The 18,661-nt window shown below is 47.9% G+C and overlaps 1 protein-coding gene across 2 annotated transcripts in view; it reads left to right on the top strand.

Annotated features, from left to right (window-relative positions):
• Nucleotides 1-18,661, top strand: part of LATS1 (large tumor suppressor kinase 1) — a 278,558-nt gene that overhangs the window by 223,894 nt on the left and 36,003 nt on the right. For both annotated transcript variants that reach the window (XM_078648633.1, XM_078648634.1), the window contains exon 7: nucleotides 7,226-7,332. In XM_078648633.1, coding sequence (XP_078504759.1) covers nucleotides 7,226-7,332 — 107 coding nt within the window. The remainder of the gene's footprint in view (nucleotides 1-7,225; nucleotides 7,333-18,661) is intronic.

The raw sequence follows: 18,661 nt of genomic DNA, 5'->3' as shown, positions 1-18,661 counted from the left end.
GCTAGCCGTCAACTTTAAATCCGAAGCAAACTTGTGTCTCTCCAGCCAGACACATTCCAGGGAGCTCAGGAAAAAGGCTGGGGCGGGGCCTTTTAGACCGCGCCCGCCTTCTCCAACATCTGCTGGGGGTCCCCACACATGGAAATTCTGCCCCAAACTTCTGTTTTTATCAAAAACAAACTAGGTTTTAAGTACGCCCGCCTTAACATTGCGCCGTCGATCTGAGATGTTGTGCAGGAGACAGTAGAGCAAAGCAGTGGGCGTGTCGGTGCGAAATATTTGCATAGCCCTAATACTCTGCCTCTGCCTTCGTTTTGGGGTGAAAACCACAAGGCGTGTGTTGCCGACCAAAACAAGTACTTCTCGCGCGCTGCACTGCCCAGGTAGTTGAGTTTAAAGCCCCATGCTTGACATGTCATAACACAGAAAGGGTCCGTGCTGCGTTAGATGGGACCAGTTCTCTGTGAAGGAGGTAGCGGTGCGGTGCTTAGAAGCGGGAACTGGGACACAAGAGGGAGGGACGAGTTCCCCAGGTGTAGCGAGGGTCTCCCCTGGTGGGATGCTCACCCATACTAATCCCGCTCGAGTCCCCCGACAGAGAGTGACAGCCCCTCCCATGTGCATCATAGCATACTCTTTACTTTTCTAGCGTACTGTGATGGGGCGTGGGTGCTGTGCTGTGTAGAACTTGTGAGGGCGAGGGCAGTGGGTGCTGCTGTGTAGAGCTTGAAACAAAAGCTGGCGTCTGTGGGATAATGAAAGGTGTCCTACCGTCAGGGGTCTCTCCTGCTCCCCGCTGCCTGGCTCCTCCGGCTCGCAAAGCCCCTCTTGTCTATTTAAATGTCTCAGCTTCGGCTGGAAAGTGCTCTCAAACCTCCCCGTGGGCGGACGGTCTTGCAAAGCTGCCCATCTGACGGAAAGAGTGGGGAGCCCCCCACCCGCGGCTCAAGGGTGGGTGCACTGGGGAAGACAGCCCATTGGCTCTTGGCTGGGGGGGCGAAGCGTTGCCCTTCAGACGCCAATGGAACGGGCGTCTTAAACTTTATATAAGTTTCCGATTATTTCTATTATTGCGTTAAGCGTTATCCTCTTTGGTGAGGCGGGCTCTCGTTGATTTGGGGGCGTGGGTTGGTTATTTTAAGGTTTTGAGCAGCCCATCTGCACTCAGAAGTTCAATCAGGATTTTTTTCTTAAAAACCGAAGAGAAAAGCAGCAAAGCCCTCTCAGATCCGGCAGACCCCCCGGCGAAACCAGGAGGGCATGTTCACAACTCGCCTTCTCCTTCCAGCCCTCCCTCTGTTTGGGAACCTTAAGCGCTGCCTAGCCCTAGTCCAGGAGGAGTGGGGTCCCCGACAGCGTGACGTCATAAGCTACACCAAAGGACACTTGACGTCTGAGATCAGAGAGCCTTTCACCCGCTGACAGCTCATAGGCTGCGCGCCTCTGATGCTGTTCCTTTGGCAGTCTCGGTGAACCCTCTCTTCGTCATGCATGTCTGACCCGGTATCTCACGGAGTCAATCTGTCCGTATCCCTCCATCTCACTCCACCAAAGGGTGGCCTTTGTCAACAATTTTAGACATCCATTCATCCCATGTCCGTCCATCCATATGCCCCTCCCCATCCAACAATTCATCCATCTGTAGACCCCCTCATCCATCCACCCACAAACCCATCAACCCACAAACCCATCAACCCACAAACCCATCCACCCACACACCCATCCAGGCACCCCTCTCCATCCATCCGACAATCCATCCATCGGTGGACCCCCACCCAGCCATCCACCCACCCGTCTCCGCCCATCCAACATTCCATCGATCCGTAGACCCCCTCATCCATCCATCCACCCACACATCCATCCATGCACCCCTCTCCGTCCATCCGACAATTCATCCATTTGTGGACCCCCACCCATCCATCTATCCACCCACCTGTCTCCTTCCATCCGATAATCCATCCATCCGTAGACCCCGTCATCCATCCACCCACACACCCATTCATACACCCCTCTCCGTCTATCCAACAATCGATCCATCCGTGGACCCCCAAACCCACAAATCCATCCATCCATCCACCCACCCCTCTCCGTACATCCAACAATACATCCCTCCATAAACCTCCAATCCCACCCATTCATCCATCAATCCAGCCACCCCCTCCGTCCATCCACCCACACATCCATCATCCTGTCTGTCCATCCATCCATCCACCCCTCTCCATCCATCTAACAATCTAGCCATCCGTAGACCCACACACACATCGGTCCACCCGTCATCCTTCCATCAATCTCTTTTATACAGTCACCCTTCCTCCATCCTTTCTTCCATCCCTGGTAGCCCCTCTCTCCTTCCTTCCAGGCCTTATTTTCGTTCGTGATAGCTTGTTTCTTTTGTTCCCTCTGCCCACCTCCTCATAACATTTCCCTAGCAGTGGTACTGCGTACCTACGTTGTAGAGTCCAGTGTCTCAATCAAAAGAGAGACAAGGGGCACTTTAAAAGTTGTATTTTTCACCCCATCACGCTGTTAGCGTGTGGGGTTCACGACGCCCCTGCTTGAGGGGTTCATCCCGGCTCCTAAGGCTCTCTTTTACTACGAATCCGTGCATTCGCCGAAGATACCTTTTCTACTGCGCTGTCTCATTTCGCTGTGCTCTCGCACTGTCTCTCCGTGCACCCCTCGGGCCTCCCCCTCACTTCTCTTCCCACCTTCCTCTCGCTCCCGATGTCTCCCTCCTTGTCTCTGGCTCCTGCCATGTCTGCTTTTGACCCTCTGTGTCTGTCCCAGAAGTATTTCCATTGAGTCTGTGGCCAAGAATGTGGATTGTTCCCAAGCACCCCCCCCTTCCCCCCCTCTCCTCTCGCTCTCTGCACCGGCGCTACCCCAACTCTCTCTTTCATCCACTCTGCTCTCTTCCTCACCAACTCTATACCGCCCTCCGTTCCCACTCGTCTCCTCACATGTTCCTTCTTCCCTTTCCCATCCTTCTCTAACCATTCATTTCTTCCTGCCTCTCATACACACTTCTCTCTAAACCCTCGTCGGCCCTGTGTCTCACGCACATACACTGCTCCTGTATCACACTCTCTCCCGCCATGCATTATCCCCGGCCCTTTACAGCAATTCCTTCTCTATTTTTTTGTATTCTCTTTTCCATTAGCGTCATATATTTTTCTTCCTTCTCACCCCTCTCTTTCTTACCTTCTGCATATCCTCCACCTCCCCACCCTCATAACCTTTTTCCCATTGTATGCTTCTCCAGCGCCGCAAGGTCATACGAATGGCAAGAGTGCTATGCAAATATATGCCTGCAGGCATAGCTGCATCCACGTCTCTTTCTCCTGACTTCTTTTCCCCTTTCCACACCTCTTCTTTTCTTACCTTCCTTTCTTCGCCTCTCTCTCTGTTCTTTATTTCCCCTCCACACTCATTTGCCCTCCCTCTTATCTTTTCTGCCCCTCTTCCATTTCTTCTCTTTTCTGAGCGTCTGTGCCCATCGCCTCTCTCCCACCCCAGACCACATTTCACAGAACCAGAGCGGAGCCTGCTTTCAATCCGTCTGTTTTCCCTACACTTTAAGACCTTTTTTTCCTCGCTTTTGTCAGGATATGAGGAAATGTTTAGAAAATTCCGCCTGCTCGCCAGGAGCTGACTCATGTTTAGGTTTCGCCTGGCGAAAAGCTGCGCCGCGCAGCTTTTCGGCGCAGGCGAAAACCTAATGTCTTACACTGTGTGCTTTAGTTCAGCCTCTCTTTCATTGGCTAGCTCCATAAATGGAGGCTAGCCATTGGAAGAGAGAACTGTCCGTCATTTCCCGAGGCGATTGGTGGGCGTTCCCGCCGATTCTTTCCCTCTCCACAACGTCATGAAGACGTGGCCACTGTGGGCGTGTATTTTTTTTTTTTTTATACCGATGTTTGCGTTAATTTTTTGCCTTGTCCCTGTCCCGCTGGCTGTTTCCTGACCACCCTCCCGCTGTCCGTGTGCCTGCCCGCCCCCCTCCCGCTGTCCATGAGCCCGTTCACCCGCCCCCCTCCCGCTGTCCGTGAGCCCGTTACCCCGCCCCCCGTCCCGGTGCTGTTGGCTTTCATCACGTCCTGCTCCTCAGCTCGGGTCATACAGCAGCTGATGGGGAAGAAATAAACATGACGGCTTCAACAAGGAAACTTCAGCCGTCACGCGCCGCCCTCACTCTGGTGAGTCTGAATATCGTGAGTTTGAGTTCCGGGTAGTCAGAACATCCCCTAATGTCTTCTGTGTACGAAAGAGACCTAAGGTGCAGTCGGTAATAGTAATGTGTGTCAGTGCTTAGAAATGGCAGGCGTGTGGTACGAACTGCTATACAATACAAGTTATTATGTTAGGAAGGCTGTACTCCCTCCCCTGAATGCCGACCAACCGTTGGACCCACCGAACTTTCAGTCCGCTTTGGTTGTGGGAAAGAGGAGTGGTTCAGTGACTGAGATGTGGGACCGTGGCTCCAGGAGGCTGGGATTCCAATCCCTGTTTGGCTACTTGACCAACTGGTGTCACCCTGGGCATGTAACTTTATCCCGGGCGCCTCAATTCCCTTCTATTCTTAAATCTCTGAGCACACAGAGGTGATTGAGTGGGCACATTCGTAGGGAGCTATATCCAGTTGTGGGGACACGTGCCATTAGGATGGTAAAGGTTTGTGCCTTTGTAGCCACACACCCTGTGTCGGCCAAAAGCAGCACGCTGAGTAAACTCTCACAGCTACCTATCTATTTCGAAGGACGAGCCTTTGTCTCCAGTCGTCCCTCCTCCTTGTATATCTATCTCCCCAGCCTGGGTGTGACTTTGACTCAGCCTCTGTAACTTATTTCCATAAATCACAATGGCCCGCCGCGTGCTGACCCTCACTTTCGGATTGTGCCTGCTGGCGTTGTGCGAGGCTCACACAAGTAAGTTGTGGAACTTTTGGCTGGGTCCTTGCGCTCCAAGTTTGCGGTCTCCTTGGGATGCACGATTCAACCACGCTTTGTGGCGTGGTTTGCATGCGTGTGTGTCTGTGCACAGGAGCTTTAACAGGATGCTATGTTGCGGATCCGCACAGAAAGTTGAAAAGCGTGGCGTTTTGACAGACAGTTGGAGGCACTTGGCACTAACAACAAGCATTTTCAATGCAATGGTTTCGCCTTTGGAAAAGTTAGAGCTAATGGCAATGTAAATGACAATGCCATCTATTTTGCTATTCTCAAAAAAACACATAAATTCAAATTTTGACATTTACAATGCCAATAGCTCTAAATTTTCCAAAGGCGAAACCATTGCATTGAAAATGCTTTTTAAAAAATGTCATTAAAAGTTATTTAAATTTTTTTTTAAAAACACGGTGACACAGGGAGAGGGAAAAAAAGGGCATGCAGCACTTTAATGTTTTTTTTTCAAAATAACCTTTAACCTTGCTTCACAGCAGCTAAACTACTCTACAACATTGCTAATAAACGTTTGAAAAGTCAATAGCTCTCACATCCCAGATCTATTTGCCTTGCCAATGATTATTGAGTTACTATGCTGAAAATATTGTGGGTGCTGTTTACTTTGTCTTTGTTTATTATTTAGATTATCTTGGGTTCTGTCTATGATGTAGTCATTCATCATTTGGAGTATCTCAGTCTGCAAACCTTGCATAATTTTCCACCTCATTTAGAATGCAATTAATGAAAGGTTTGTTCATCTCTTTCCTTTCATCGCTGACATTTGCGAAACGTCACTAACTATATGTGAGAAAAAACTGGAGCTTGCCCAGCAGTCACAACAAATTAGCCTAGGTGCGCCTGGTCTAGAGAACATGTTCTTGTGCCCCAAACTTCCTTTCCCTCTCACCCACTTTCTTTTAGTTTATCCAGTCTCAGAGCAACAGAATGTCAGATGGCAGTGCTGCTAGTATTGTAAATTCAGAGCTCCCTATGCCGCATGCGTTGGGCCTGGCCCAATAGCATGAGACAACTTAAGACCATGCCACAAATGGCAGAGTGAAGTAGTGGTTGGACAACAATCTGTTAGAGATCACTGTGTGGTGAGGGGAGGAAAAGCTAGGACAGTGGCACCAGAGAGGAGGTGTCTCTGTGGGGGTGACAAAAGGGCAGAGGCGAAACCGAATTTGCCAGATGATCTGGGTCCAAGTGGAAGTTGTGAGGTAAGCAGGGGAATTCTGGATTGTGTGTCATGCCCTGGCACACCTGTGGGTCCTGAGGAGGATGAGGCTGGGAAATGCTGTCCTTACCGCCTAACATTCAAAGCAGCTTTGAGGGCGGTGCAAGGCTTGCAGGAGACCTGAATACTGAGAGTAGTGAGCAATTGCTGCTAATGGGGCCATGGAGACTGGAGCGAATGTGAGCTAGTGCAGTCACACTGGATTTGGGGAACAGATCCCAGAGAGACTGTTAGAATCTGAAAACTAAAGAAAGCTTATGATGGCGACAACTGACTGCATATCACAGTGCATTTCAGATCTCCCTTCAATGGTTCTTGAGGATGAACCACGTTTTATGTTAGTGATTTAGTATAGACTGGAAAAGCATCAAACAAAAAACATATAAGGATTTTCTTGCCAAGATGCCATTTTCCCATTCAGTGATGGGTAACAGGAGGAACGATAGTGGTAAGGTTGCACAGACCATCTAGACAGTTATGTTACAAAATGACTTGTTGGCTACCACGCGGCTGAAGGGGAATCAGTTACATGACACTGTTGTCAAATGGACTATATATACAGATGCATTTTCCCGTCTGGCATGCAGTTTCCAAAAGCTAGAAGAGAAATCTTAGAAGTGTCAGCAAAGGTAGGCAGTGGGATATTGGGATACATGAGCGACAATGGTAATGACACTTCAGCAGCATGTGCCTGCTGTTCTTATGGGTAAAGGGAGATACATGGGTGCCAGAGGTGATTGGTGATGGAAGACACACATTTACTGATTTCTCGGGGTGGTTGTTCCCTCCTACTTCACCTGGGTTTATTGTGTATTACATACATATTGATGATTATGCTTCCTAAAATATTATTTGCATAGTTTTAACATCACATTGCTGAAAATGTAAACTTCATCGTTGAATGGCTACTCTATGGTAAGCAAACTTTGAAAATGTGGTCTCTGCACCACAAAGGTTGCAGTCCAATAAGTAAGTTGTATATTAATTTTTTTAATGACCATGTAGAAGCATTTCTTGCAATTCATGGTACGTGTTTTCTTTGCAGGTTATACACAACTTTGTGACTGGTGGAGTGTAGGTGTTATCCTTTATGAAATGCTGGTTGGACATCCTCCTTTTATTGCTCAGACACCCCAAGAAACACAAATGAAGGTAAATCCTTTTCTAATTCAAAAAGGGACAAATAGTCAGTGTGTTTGTTGTGTTTTCATTTTTATTTATTTATAATGTGGGCATTTGTAACCCTTTGTTTATTCTAAAACAAACACACACCTAAGTATGCTGTATATTATTTGAATTGCTAATCCTCAGTTTATTCAAACTTTGGAGGGCATTTTAGAATACGCAATGGAAAAGACCTTTTAAAATGGCAGTACATTTAATGAGATGGAGATACATTATTGCAAAACTCAAACATTGAAACAAGAAATACCTTAAAGAACTTTGTGGACTTAAAAACTCTGAAACTGCACAGTTATGGTTTTCATCATAGCGAGAAAAGACCCACAGTCTAAGTACAACACAGAGAAACATCTGTTCTGATGGAGACTTCTAATTGCATATTTGTCACCTTTTGGATCTCCCTAGGCGCCAGACTATACCTGGAAACCTCTGCAATAGCTCCTATACACCGACAGGTGGTGCCAATGACCTAAACCACAAATTGTCTGGATGTGACATTCCAGATGCATACAAGTGCCATGTGCTGGTGTGAGTTCCTCTTTCTGCTGACCCTTCAACATGTGTCTATGTTTCCAATTTGTTTAGGGTTTTACAAAATTCTTTCACCATTTACAGTGACAGTGGGCAGGGATGTCTGTCTTCCCCCCCCCCCCTCCCCCCCCTCCTCCTCCCAGCCATGCCGCACTTGCAGAAAACAGATGTTGGTCACGGACCCGTATGATGTCTGCCTTTGTCCCAGCACCAAGCAGGACTCCAAAATGCTGCAACAAATGGTATGTGGGACATCCGAATGCCATCAGGGAGCGGCAAGTCAAGCGGTCAGTCGTCGCTGTTACTCCAGGTTCGGAGGTTGTTCCGGGTCCTTTTTGTAAACCTTGGGTAGGTCTAGGAAGAAGATGAAGGACACGTTTAAATACAAACATAAGAACCCAAAGTGAAGTTCAACACCTCTGTGCTGCTCCTGTTTTTGGGAGAACTTCCGTCATCAGCAATCTAAGAGCCCAACTTAAACTTCCATGTCCGAATCTGAGCTGCTCCTGGATCAGAAGCCAATGTGCACCAACTTTCCTGGGCCATTACAGCTTGCGGCCAGTGCCTGCCACACCTTGACATGGATGTCTTAGGCCTCGCTAGTTCTTGCTAGTAAGGGTCCAAAACCCATCTCGCCAGCAGTTCCAGAGCTGACTTTGTCAACAGCTCGCTCGATGTCACGCTAAGAATTCACTAACGCTCCACCTCGAATTGATGATGACTTCCCCCTGCTCCTTTTCCCCGGCACCTGTATTAAAGGAAGTTGGAGGTCATTTTCAGTACTGGCCGCTGTGAGGTGCATGGGCTTGAGCAGTTCATGACAATGAGGATGTTGAGGTGGAGAATGAGCTCACCCCTCATCATTCTGGTGCTGGCCTGTATCTCAACCTTCAAAATGCCGGTGGGTTGGACACTCTCTGTGGCTGAATTTACCTACCGGGCACCGAAGAAAGGCCCTCCTTTGGGGTGGTTGTAGGCAAGGCCACTGAAGTCTTGCACATACAGTTGCCTACAGTGGTCACTAAGGCAAACCTAATAACTTTTATTATGCAGCCTGGGACTGGTTTAAGGACAGTGAGCCTAAGGCTTGCTCTTTGTGCCTGCTTTTTCTCACCAGCCAGTTTCTACAGCACTGTATTGCAAGGTTTGAGACTATTCCCTTAAAATGCCCTTGCTGCATCATGAATTTATCTCCATTTACGTGGGATATGCAGTCTCTTCCACCACTCAAGAGAGTTCCCTTTGTGCCATAATGTAGAGGAGGACCATGTAGGCTTGCCCAATTATAAGGCTAAGAGAATGATTGAAAAATGTAAAACTTGATTCTGAGTCAGTCAGCAGGGAAATTGCTAAGGAAGAGTCCTCCTTAACCTACGACCATGTTATCAAACGGGGTTTTCAAGGAGGGAATCAAAGAAATTGGCTTTGAAGTTGATCCCCATTTCTGTCCTGAACACCCTTGACACCTATGAAGAGTTCCAGTGTTTATAGATAACTCGGGCGCTATCTCGGAAAGCTCTGGGTCAATGAAAAGATTTGCAGAGAACCTGCTTAGAGAGAAAAGGCGTGGCATAAATGATTTTCTCAACGAGAACTTCGCTTCCTGTCAAGTAGTGTCTGCATTTTTTGATTTCGGATATTGCACTGCATGGTTTCTAAGTTGGCATTTTAAGATGATGCTCCTGGCAACAGACCTGAAGTTGAACATAAAAAGCCAAACCCCCCCTTTGTGCCTTCTACAATGCCAGATGCTTGTAAGATTCCTAGAGCAGTATCCAGAGGACTAGTGCATTTTGTGAATGGCTTTTGACTCACAGACTAAATCCGACATCAGCTTCCTTACAGTCTGTCCAGCTGTAATGTTCATCAAGGAATATGGTAGCAGGACACTCATTCCTCTAACGATTTCCATTGCAGTCTTTAGTTACAGATGCCTTCATAATGGGATGTGGAGCCACACTTTGATCCTCATTATATTCAGAGCAGAGGTCTAATGAAGGAATCCAGATACATTAACCAGTCTTCTGGAATGACAAGTGTTGCATAAAGCCCTGTAGTTCTCCTACCCCTTTTTCGAGACCAGTTTCATTCATGTACAGATTGACAACACTAAAATGATGTACTTCTGAAAAAAGCAGTAATTTATGGTAGAAAATGTTGAAGCTGAAACATTGAGCAGACTGTCTGGAACATCGCAATTTTTTAAAAGAATGGTATGCAAAAAAAAAAAGAAAGGTGGATCGGGTGGCGTTGGCAAGATGGTGTAGCAGTGGAACGCTTTCCACTATTGCTCCCACATGTTGTGCAGAAATAAGCTTCCAGGGCCCACTTGTCACCTCAGGGAGGCACATCGATATGGGAAGCCATCCGGGAGCCAGGAACATGTGCTGAAGCGCCCCATGAGAATCAGCGGAAATGTCAGAGAGCACGGCGGAGACAGGATTGTTTGCTGTATGGTGCCAAGGAGCAGCCCACACGATCAGATCAGCCATAGCGACTGTGGCCGGAAGCACTGTTGATGTGGAGGCATTTCTGTGTAGGAGACATCTCGGCCCGGAGACCCCTTAGTGGCCGAAGGAGGAGCTGGGGGGATCCCCTGTCCTAGGGTGAGTGTCTCTAGCCAAAATGGCCTCTGATTGGAGTTGGCGTCCACTCCTTGGTTGTTGGGACTCTGTACAGTTCCATGCTGCTACGCAGCGGCCCACAACAGGGTAGGCTAGCAACGTGAGTGGGGACAGGAGGGTCCATAGGAGCACCCCACAGAGATTAGCTGGCACCGGAACACTGAAAGGCCTACAAAACAAGCGTCTGTAATTATTTGGGTCCTCAGTTTGCCCAATAAATGGGGTGCGGTCTAGATAAGCCTCCGGGATGCCAATCCCAACATTTGCCTTCAGGGTATTCCTTCCTGCACAAGAACCGGGGAAACTCAAATACGCCAGCCATCCCAAGTCGTCTCATTCTTCATCTAGCACTAACCAAAGGGGAGTCCCAATTGTCTTACAGCCTCCTCCCATCCCATATGATGGTCAATGGCAGATACGTCATACTGGTTTGGGAATAAATGGTCAGCCCATCACTGTAGCTTCAGTGTATGCCCCTAATGCAGCCCAAGACAGATATCTTCTAGGCTTCCTGCACGAGCTAGCCGAGATGACTAAGGGAGACCTTATTCTCACCAGTGACTTTAATCTGGTCTTGAACCCTAGCAGGGATAGAGTGTGGGGGGTGAAAGAAAGCTGTAGTAAACAGAGTTCTAAGAAACGCAGGATACATAAACCTTTATTTATTTGGTTCAGCACAGTACATCAAACTCATCAGGGCAAATACTTACGAGCGGTCTACAGCCTGGAATCTAGAATCACCACACCATGACAACAGGAGATAAGTCATTTTAAATACAGATAACTCTGACCAATGCATTTAAAGAAACAAGGTTCTAATAACATAGAATACATCCCTCCCCTTAACACAGCTAACACAAAGTATTAATTATAATTCCTCATTTTAACATGGGGATTAGAAAGTCTCCCACTAACTTTAACTCTGGAAGCTAAATACTCAACAGCGCCTCTAGAACTTTCATGACCAAGACCACCATCATGAATTTCATTGTCCACACAGTCACGGATTTCACACCAGCTTAACACTTTACCACACGTTTCACATTCCACACTTTGCCATCCTGAGTCACAACGCTGTTCCTGTTGACCTTCACAACTTTAAGGGCAGGACCATATTTAGAAGTTCCTTTTAGAATAGTGGGTATATCCTTACTTTCCATTTGGCATCATAACTTTCTTTCATTTTCTACTGGTTCTCTTTCACATTGAAAGCTGTACACTGCACATCATCAATCACAACATCAGTCATCTTATTAATCCACCCTAGACACAGTTTGGAAGCAGGCTGTCTTCCCCTAAACAGACGAAAGGGGATCAGAGGACTCTGGTCTCCGGCGGATTCCCAGCTCCATATCAACCTTCGGGAGCTTTGGGCGATCCGACTTGCACTAAAGGCATTCCTTCTCTCTATTATGGGGAGAGTAGTGCAGGTGTTCACAGACAACACCACCGCCATGTGGTACTGCAACAAACAGGGCGGGGTGGGGTAGTGGACCCTATGTCAGGAGGCTCTACGCCTCTGGACATGGCTGGAACATCAGGGCATTTCCCTAGTGGTTTAACACCTGGCAGGTTCTTTGAACGCCAGGGCGGACAAACTCAGCCGCAGGTGCATGATGGATCACAAATAGAGTCTGAACACGGACGTGGCGCAAGGTCTCAGCAGTGGGGAGAGCCTTGGTTAGATCTATTTGCCAACTAAGAGAACGTGCAATGTCATCAGTTCTGTGCGTTGGAATTTTCAAGGTGGCACTCGCTAGGCGACGCTTTTCGTTGTGAGTGGAGTTGCGGTCTGCTATACACCTTTCCGCCTATACCACTTCTACCCAGAATGCTGTAGAAGATCAAGAGCGACCAGGCCCAAGTCATTCTTGTGGCTCCCGACTGGGCTCAAAGTATGGTATCCCGAGCTACTCCGTATGGCTATCGATCCCCGATCCGACTGCCTCTTCGGGAGGATGTTCTGTCACAGCAGCAATGAACGGTCCTCCACCCGAACCTGTCCAGTCTACACCTACTTGCGTGGAGATTGAGCGGTGGCAGTTGTCGTCTTTTGACCTGCCTCCAGAAGTTTGTGATGTAATCTTGGCAGCCAGGCGTCCCTCCACTAAGACGGTATACGCCTGCAGGTGGAATACATTTGTGGCATGGAGGTCCTTCTATGTTCGAGGCATATGAGCTGCAGATTACACACTGCATAGATCGCCACCTAGTGTTGGGCCCGGATCTTTGCAGTTGTTTTTGTCCTGAAAAGTCTTTGGAAGTCACAAGATAGGTGACTCCTCCTTTGGATTACACTGCGCATGGGCATCAGCTCCATCCTTAGATTGTTTTTTTCCGCCATCGGCTCGGATGTGTTTCCTGCGCTCCGGTCTGGAACTGATTCTCCTTCGGCACGCAATCCATTTTCGACGGTATTGTCTCGAACGCGTTTCCAATTGACTCGACTCTCCACAACTTCGAAGGCTTCGATTCCGGTCGTCGGCGAAGGCCTTCTGGCCTACCTGGGCCTTATCTTCAGGCTCATGGAAAGGACGCCATTTAAGTAGTGTCCTCAATGTGGGCCGAAGTTTCCCCACACCGATCTCCATGAGGTGTGAACCTTTGCCTCTCACCAGAGCACGAGGCCAGAGACTGTTCCGCTTGTGCCTCCTTCCGCTCCAAGAAATCGATTCGGGACCGAAGAGCTCAAAGAACAATGGCTTGCTCGTCATCTTCGATCCCAGACGACATCTTCCAAGAGGGCGTCGACGTGCTGCAACAGGAGCAAGAACATGGCGTCGACAGCAACTCCGAGGCAGACTACTCAGACGTCTAGGACATCACTCCGGCACAGCGGGTCGTAAGTACACACGTCGACCCGACCCTTCCTCGACACCCTCCAAAAAGGCTTCGGTCACACCCTCAACTTCGGGCCCGGGTGCACGCCGAGAGACTGCTTCCCATGCCCCGTCTTCGGGCTCGGCAAAGAAGCCTTATAAGCCTTTAGGCGACTCTGGCTCGAGTAAGCCTACCCCCGGTACCGGCACACACCTACCGGCACCGAAAAAGAAGCCATCTTCTTCCTTCTCCTCGCCAGCTGCTTCCACATCTAAGCACTCAGCACCGAAGACTGACACCGGCTCCTCCGCACCAAAACCACACTCTGAGCTGAGCAAAAAATTGCCACTGAAAGGACCAGACTCCCATACCTCTGAGCTGAAAAAAGCCTCAGAACCGTTCCTCTGGCCAAAGACACTGCAAAAGAACAGATTTCAAAGCCGAAAGATGCTACCGGTTCGGTGCCGAAAAAGCCTACACAACCAAAGACCTCTGCACCGAATGATCTGCCTCCCACAGAGGAACTATTTCATCCAGATCCTACACAAAAGACTCTTGTTAAAGATCCCAAAACTGGTCGATTGACTTTGAGTTCTAAAAAACGACCAGTGGACACGCCGGCACCGGCCCCTCATCCTAAGAAGGATACTGCAACCTCTCCTCTAAGAATACCTTCCCCTCCCCTCCCCCTCCTCCTCCTCCTCCTTCTACTACTACTACTACTACTACTACTACTACTCCTCCTCCACCACCTCCTCCCCTGCCACATCACTCCCCTACACCATCTCCTACGCCATTAAAAGATAACGGGGATGACACCTCTGAGGACACAGGTGGTGGTGCAGATAACGAGCCACTAGACAATCCAAGTCCTCCTGGCTCACCTGACCCTTGGGATGATTTTAACACCCCAGACGTCCCTAACATGCCACAAGATGACATATACCCCTCCAGGCCTTCCCCACCAGAGGACACTATGGGATTTAACCAACTTGTCCATAGGGCTGCCCAATACCATGGGGTTGACCTACATACTGACACAATAGAGGAAGATTTCCTTATGGATGCCTTTGACACCACACAAGGGTCCACCTCAATTTTACCCATGCTTAAAGGGGTCATTAAGCATGTGCCCGAGATCTTTAAAGATCCAGTTAAAGGTTGAAACATCAACCCCCGAATTGAGAAGAAGTATATGGCTGCCCCCTCAGATCCAGCCTACATTAAAGGGCCTGCACCACTAGACTCCCTTGTAGTCTCCAACGCACGCAAAAGAGCCAACTCCAAAACATCACACAAAGCTACCACACCAGATAAAGAGTCTAAGCTCCTTGGCGCCTCAGGCGAAAGAACAGCATCACAGGCAGCAAACATATGGCATATTGCCAACACTCAGGCACTACTAGCACAATATGACAGGGCACATTATGAGGAATTAGAATCTATAATGCAGCACCTTCCAGTTAAGTACAAAAATAGGGCCAATGAACTCATAGAAGAGGGTAAAACCATCACCAATACCTCCATTCGTTGTGCCCTAGATGCAGCAGATACTGCTTCAAGGGTGGTTCATACCAGTTTCCTTTTGCGTAGGCATGCCTGGCTACGCATTTCAGGTTTCAAACCTGAGGTACAAAGTGCCACACTCAATCAACCCTTTGATGAGCAACACTTATTTGGGCCTAATGTGTACGTATCCCTTGAAATAATGAAAAAGGAGACAGACACAGCTAAATCTGTGGGAGCTTTGCAGTCGCAAGCTCCCAGACACTCCTTTCGTCGCTCATCCTACAGAAGCACCACCAGAGGCTACTCCTCAGATAGTCCCTCTACTTCCTACAAAGACCCTACCCAATAGTAGGGGCTACCAAAGAGGGGGATACAGGGGTAACAGCAAAGGCAGAGGCAAAACTAACAACTCACGCTCTGCCTCCACCCCTGCCCAATGACTTCCCTCCACCACATTTCACTCCAGTTGGGGGAAGACTATTACAATTCCTTCCGGTCTGGACCGACATAACATCAGACAGGTGGGTGCGGCAAATAATTCAATCAGGTTACTGTCTCGAACTAACATCTACCCCCCCACCCCCCAAACATACCACCCAAACAACATCCAATGTCACAAGAACATTTGCTTCTGCTAAGGCAGGAGGTAATATCCCTCCTACAAAAAAACGCAATAGAACTGGTTCCACCACATCAACAAAACAAGGGAGTTTACTCCCTGTACTTTCTTATCCCAAAAAAGGATGGCTCTCTAAGGCCTATTCTAGACCTCAGACCACTAAACCTGTACATAAAATCAGACCACTTCCATATGGTGTCAATCCAGCAGGTCCTTCCCCTCCTTTTACAAAACTACTTCCTTGCCACTATAGATCTCAAGTACACCTATTTCCACATTCCCATTTACACAGCTCACAGAAAGTATCTAAGATTTGTTTTAGACGGTCAGCGCTATCAATTCAAGGTACTGCCATTCGGAGTCACAACAGCACCAAGAGTGTTTACCAAGTGCCTAGCAGTAGTAGCAGTACACTTAAGAAGACAGCACATTCACGTCTTCCCATATGTCGACGACTGGCGAATTAAAAGCAGGCTCATACAGTCAGTGTGTGCAACACACTCACACCACCATCCAATTACTCCACGACTTGGGGTCACAGTAAACCACACCAAGTCCCATCTACAACCGTCCCACGTACAACAATATCTAGGTGCCACAATAAACACCTCAACAGTGCTAGCTTATCCCTCTCCTGCCAGGATAACAAATATGCAAGCTCTTCTAACAAAATTCCACCCGCAACACTCTCTTCCAGCTCGAGTGGGCATGTGTCTCCTAGGAATGATGGCCTCTTGCATATTCCTAGAGCCTCATGCAAGACTACAGATACGTCCTCTTCAAGAGTTCTTAGCACGACAATGGACCCAGGCTCAAGGTCAATTAACAGACCTAGTGTTGGTAGACGGTCGGATGCACCGCTCTCTGCAATGGTGGAGCACCAAAAACCTTTCCAAGGGACACCCGTTCCTAGAGCCAGTTCCTCAAACATTCATGACGGCGGACGCTTCGCTCTCCGCCTGGGGACCTCACCTATTGCATCACACCATGCAAGGCAGTTGGACACTGCAACAAAAGTTACTCCACATCAACCACATGGAGTTACTAGCCATATTTCTAGCCCTAAAAGCATTCCAAAAGCAGATATTTGCCAAAGCGGTCTTAGTCCGCACAGACAACATGACAGCCATGTACTACATCAAAAAACAAGGAGGGACACACTCTGCAGCTCTCTCAGTTAGCGCAGCAGATATGGAGATGGGCTATACCTCTAAACATCTTCCTCTTAGCCCAACATGTTCCAGGGGTACAAAACACCATAGCAGATCTGTTAAGCCGTCAGACGCAACAGATCCATGAGTGGGAACTTCATCCACAAATTCTTCAACCGTTCTTTCAGATGTGGGGACAACCTCAGATAGACCTCTTCACCACCCACGAAAACGCCAAATGCCCACGCTTCGCCGCCAGAAATCCACACCTGCTGTCCAAAGGCAATGCGATATGGATGAACTGGTCCGGCAAATTTGCGTACGCTCTTCCACCTCTTCCACTGGTAGTGCGCAAACTACAGCAACAGTCCCTGACTCTCATTCTAGTTGCTCCAACTTGGGTCAGACAACCGTGGTACACCACACTACTGCAACTTTCTGCGGTACCGCACCAAAAGCTATGCCTGTCTCCACGCTTCCTAACCCAGAACCATGGAGAGATCAGACACCCGGAACCAGCTCAGCTCAACCGAACGATCTGGCTCCTGAGGTCATGGAGTTCGGTTACCTTTCCCTTCCCCCTGACTGTATGAACGTTATTAAAGAAGCTAGACGTCCCACCACTAGAACATGTTATGCTGCCAAGTGGAAACGTTTTGTAATATACTGTTATAACAATGACATCAATCCTCTAGATGTGTCTATTCAACACATCATAGGATACTTACTACACCTCCAAATATGCAACTTAGCGTACACATCTATTAGACTGCATCTTGCTGCCATTGCAGCATACCTACAAAATAGACAACATCTATCAATTTTTAGAGTACCTGCCATAAAAGCTTTTATGGAGGGCCTCAAAAGAATAATTCCTCCCAGAGCACCACCTTCACCTGTGTGGAATTTAAACATTGTTCTCACACGGTTAATGGAGCCTCCCTTTAAACCTTTACATAAATGTGAACTGCAATTCTTAACTTGGAAAGTCGCTTTCCTAGTAGCTATTACTTCTCTAAGAAGAGTTAGTGAGCTACAAGCATTCACCATTCAAGAACCTTTTCTGCAAATGCATCATAATAAGGTTGTTCTCCGAACCAATCCTAAATTCCTTTCAAAAGTAATTTCGCCCTTCCACCTCAATCAATATGTAGAGCTCCCCGTATTCTTCTCGCAGCCACAAACAGTTGCAGAAAGAGCTCTTCATACCTTAGATGTCAAAAGAGCATTGCTTTACTACATTGAAAGAACACAACCTTTTCGTAAAACGGAACAACTTTTTGTGTCTTTTTAACCACCAAACAAAGGCAACCCCATATCAAAATCTGGGATAGCTAGGTGGATTGTCAAATGCATACAGATTTGCTACCACAAAGCTAAACGTACGTTATCTATCCCTCCTAAAGCCCATTCTACAAGAAAGATAGGGGGTTCAATAGCATTTTTGGGGAACATTCTCGGAATGGGGAGACAGGAAGAAAATGGCACAAAGTCACTTGCGACACTGTTGATCCTTGCTTTTCCTATCAGTTTGATCCCTTTTTTAAGGACCTTAACGAGGAAGTGTCGAAATACAACTCCGCTCTTCTAGCTGCGATTGACGTAATTTCCCCATTAAACCCTATCACCTCCACTAGATCTAGACCCTCTGCCCCTTGTTTTTCCCCCGCTTTGAGAGAGGAAAGGAGCCGCTGTAAACAGCTAGAACGTAAATGGTGGCAGAGTTATGATTCTGAGTCTAAAGCTATCTACAAGACTGCTCTGAACAAATTCCAAAAATTGAAACGGTCCACGATGAGAGATTTTTACACTCAGCAAATTAAGAATGCTGAGAATTCTACTAAAATCCTTTTTAAGATAGTGAAGGACTTTGTTAACCCTCCCGCCATGACAGCTCAGAGCTCTCCTAGCCAGGCTCTTTGCAATGGCCTATCGGATTTTTTCCAGGATAAAATTATCAACTTAACCTCCTCGTTTGAGCCAGTCCTTCCCTCCCTCTTGACCAATGATATTGACTCTCAGAAAGGTTCGCTGAATTCTTTTAA

Source organism: Lissotriton helveticus, chromosome 6, assembly GCF_964261635.1.
Source record: "Lissotriton helveticus chromosome 6, aLisHel1.1, whole genome shotgun sequence".
In the NCBI taxonomy this organism is placed as follows: Eukaryota; Metazoa; Chordata; class Amphibia; order Caudata; family Salamandridae; genus Lissotriton; species Lissotriton helveticus.
This window is presented reverse-complemented; position numbering and strand designations above follow the sequence as displayed.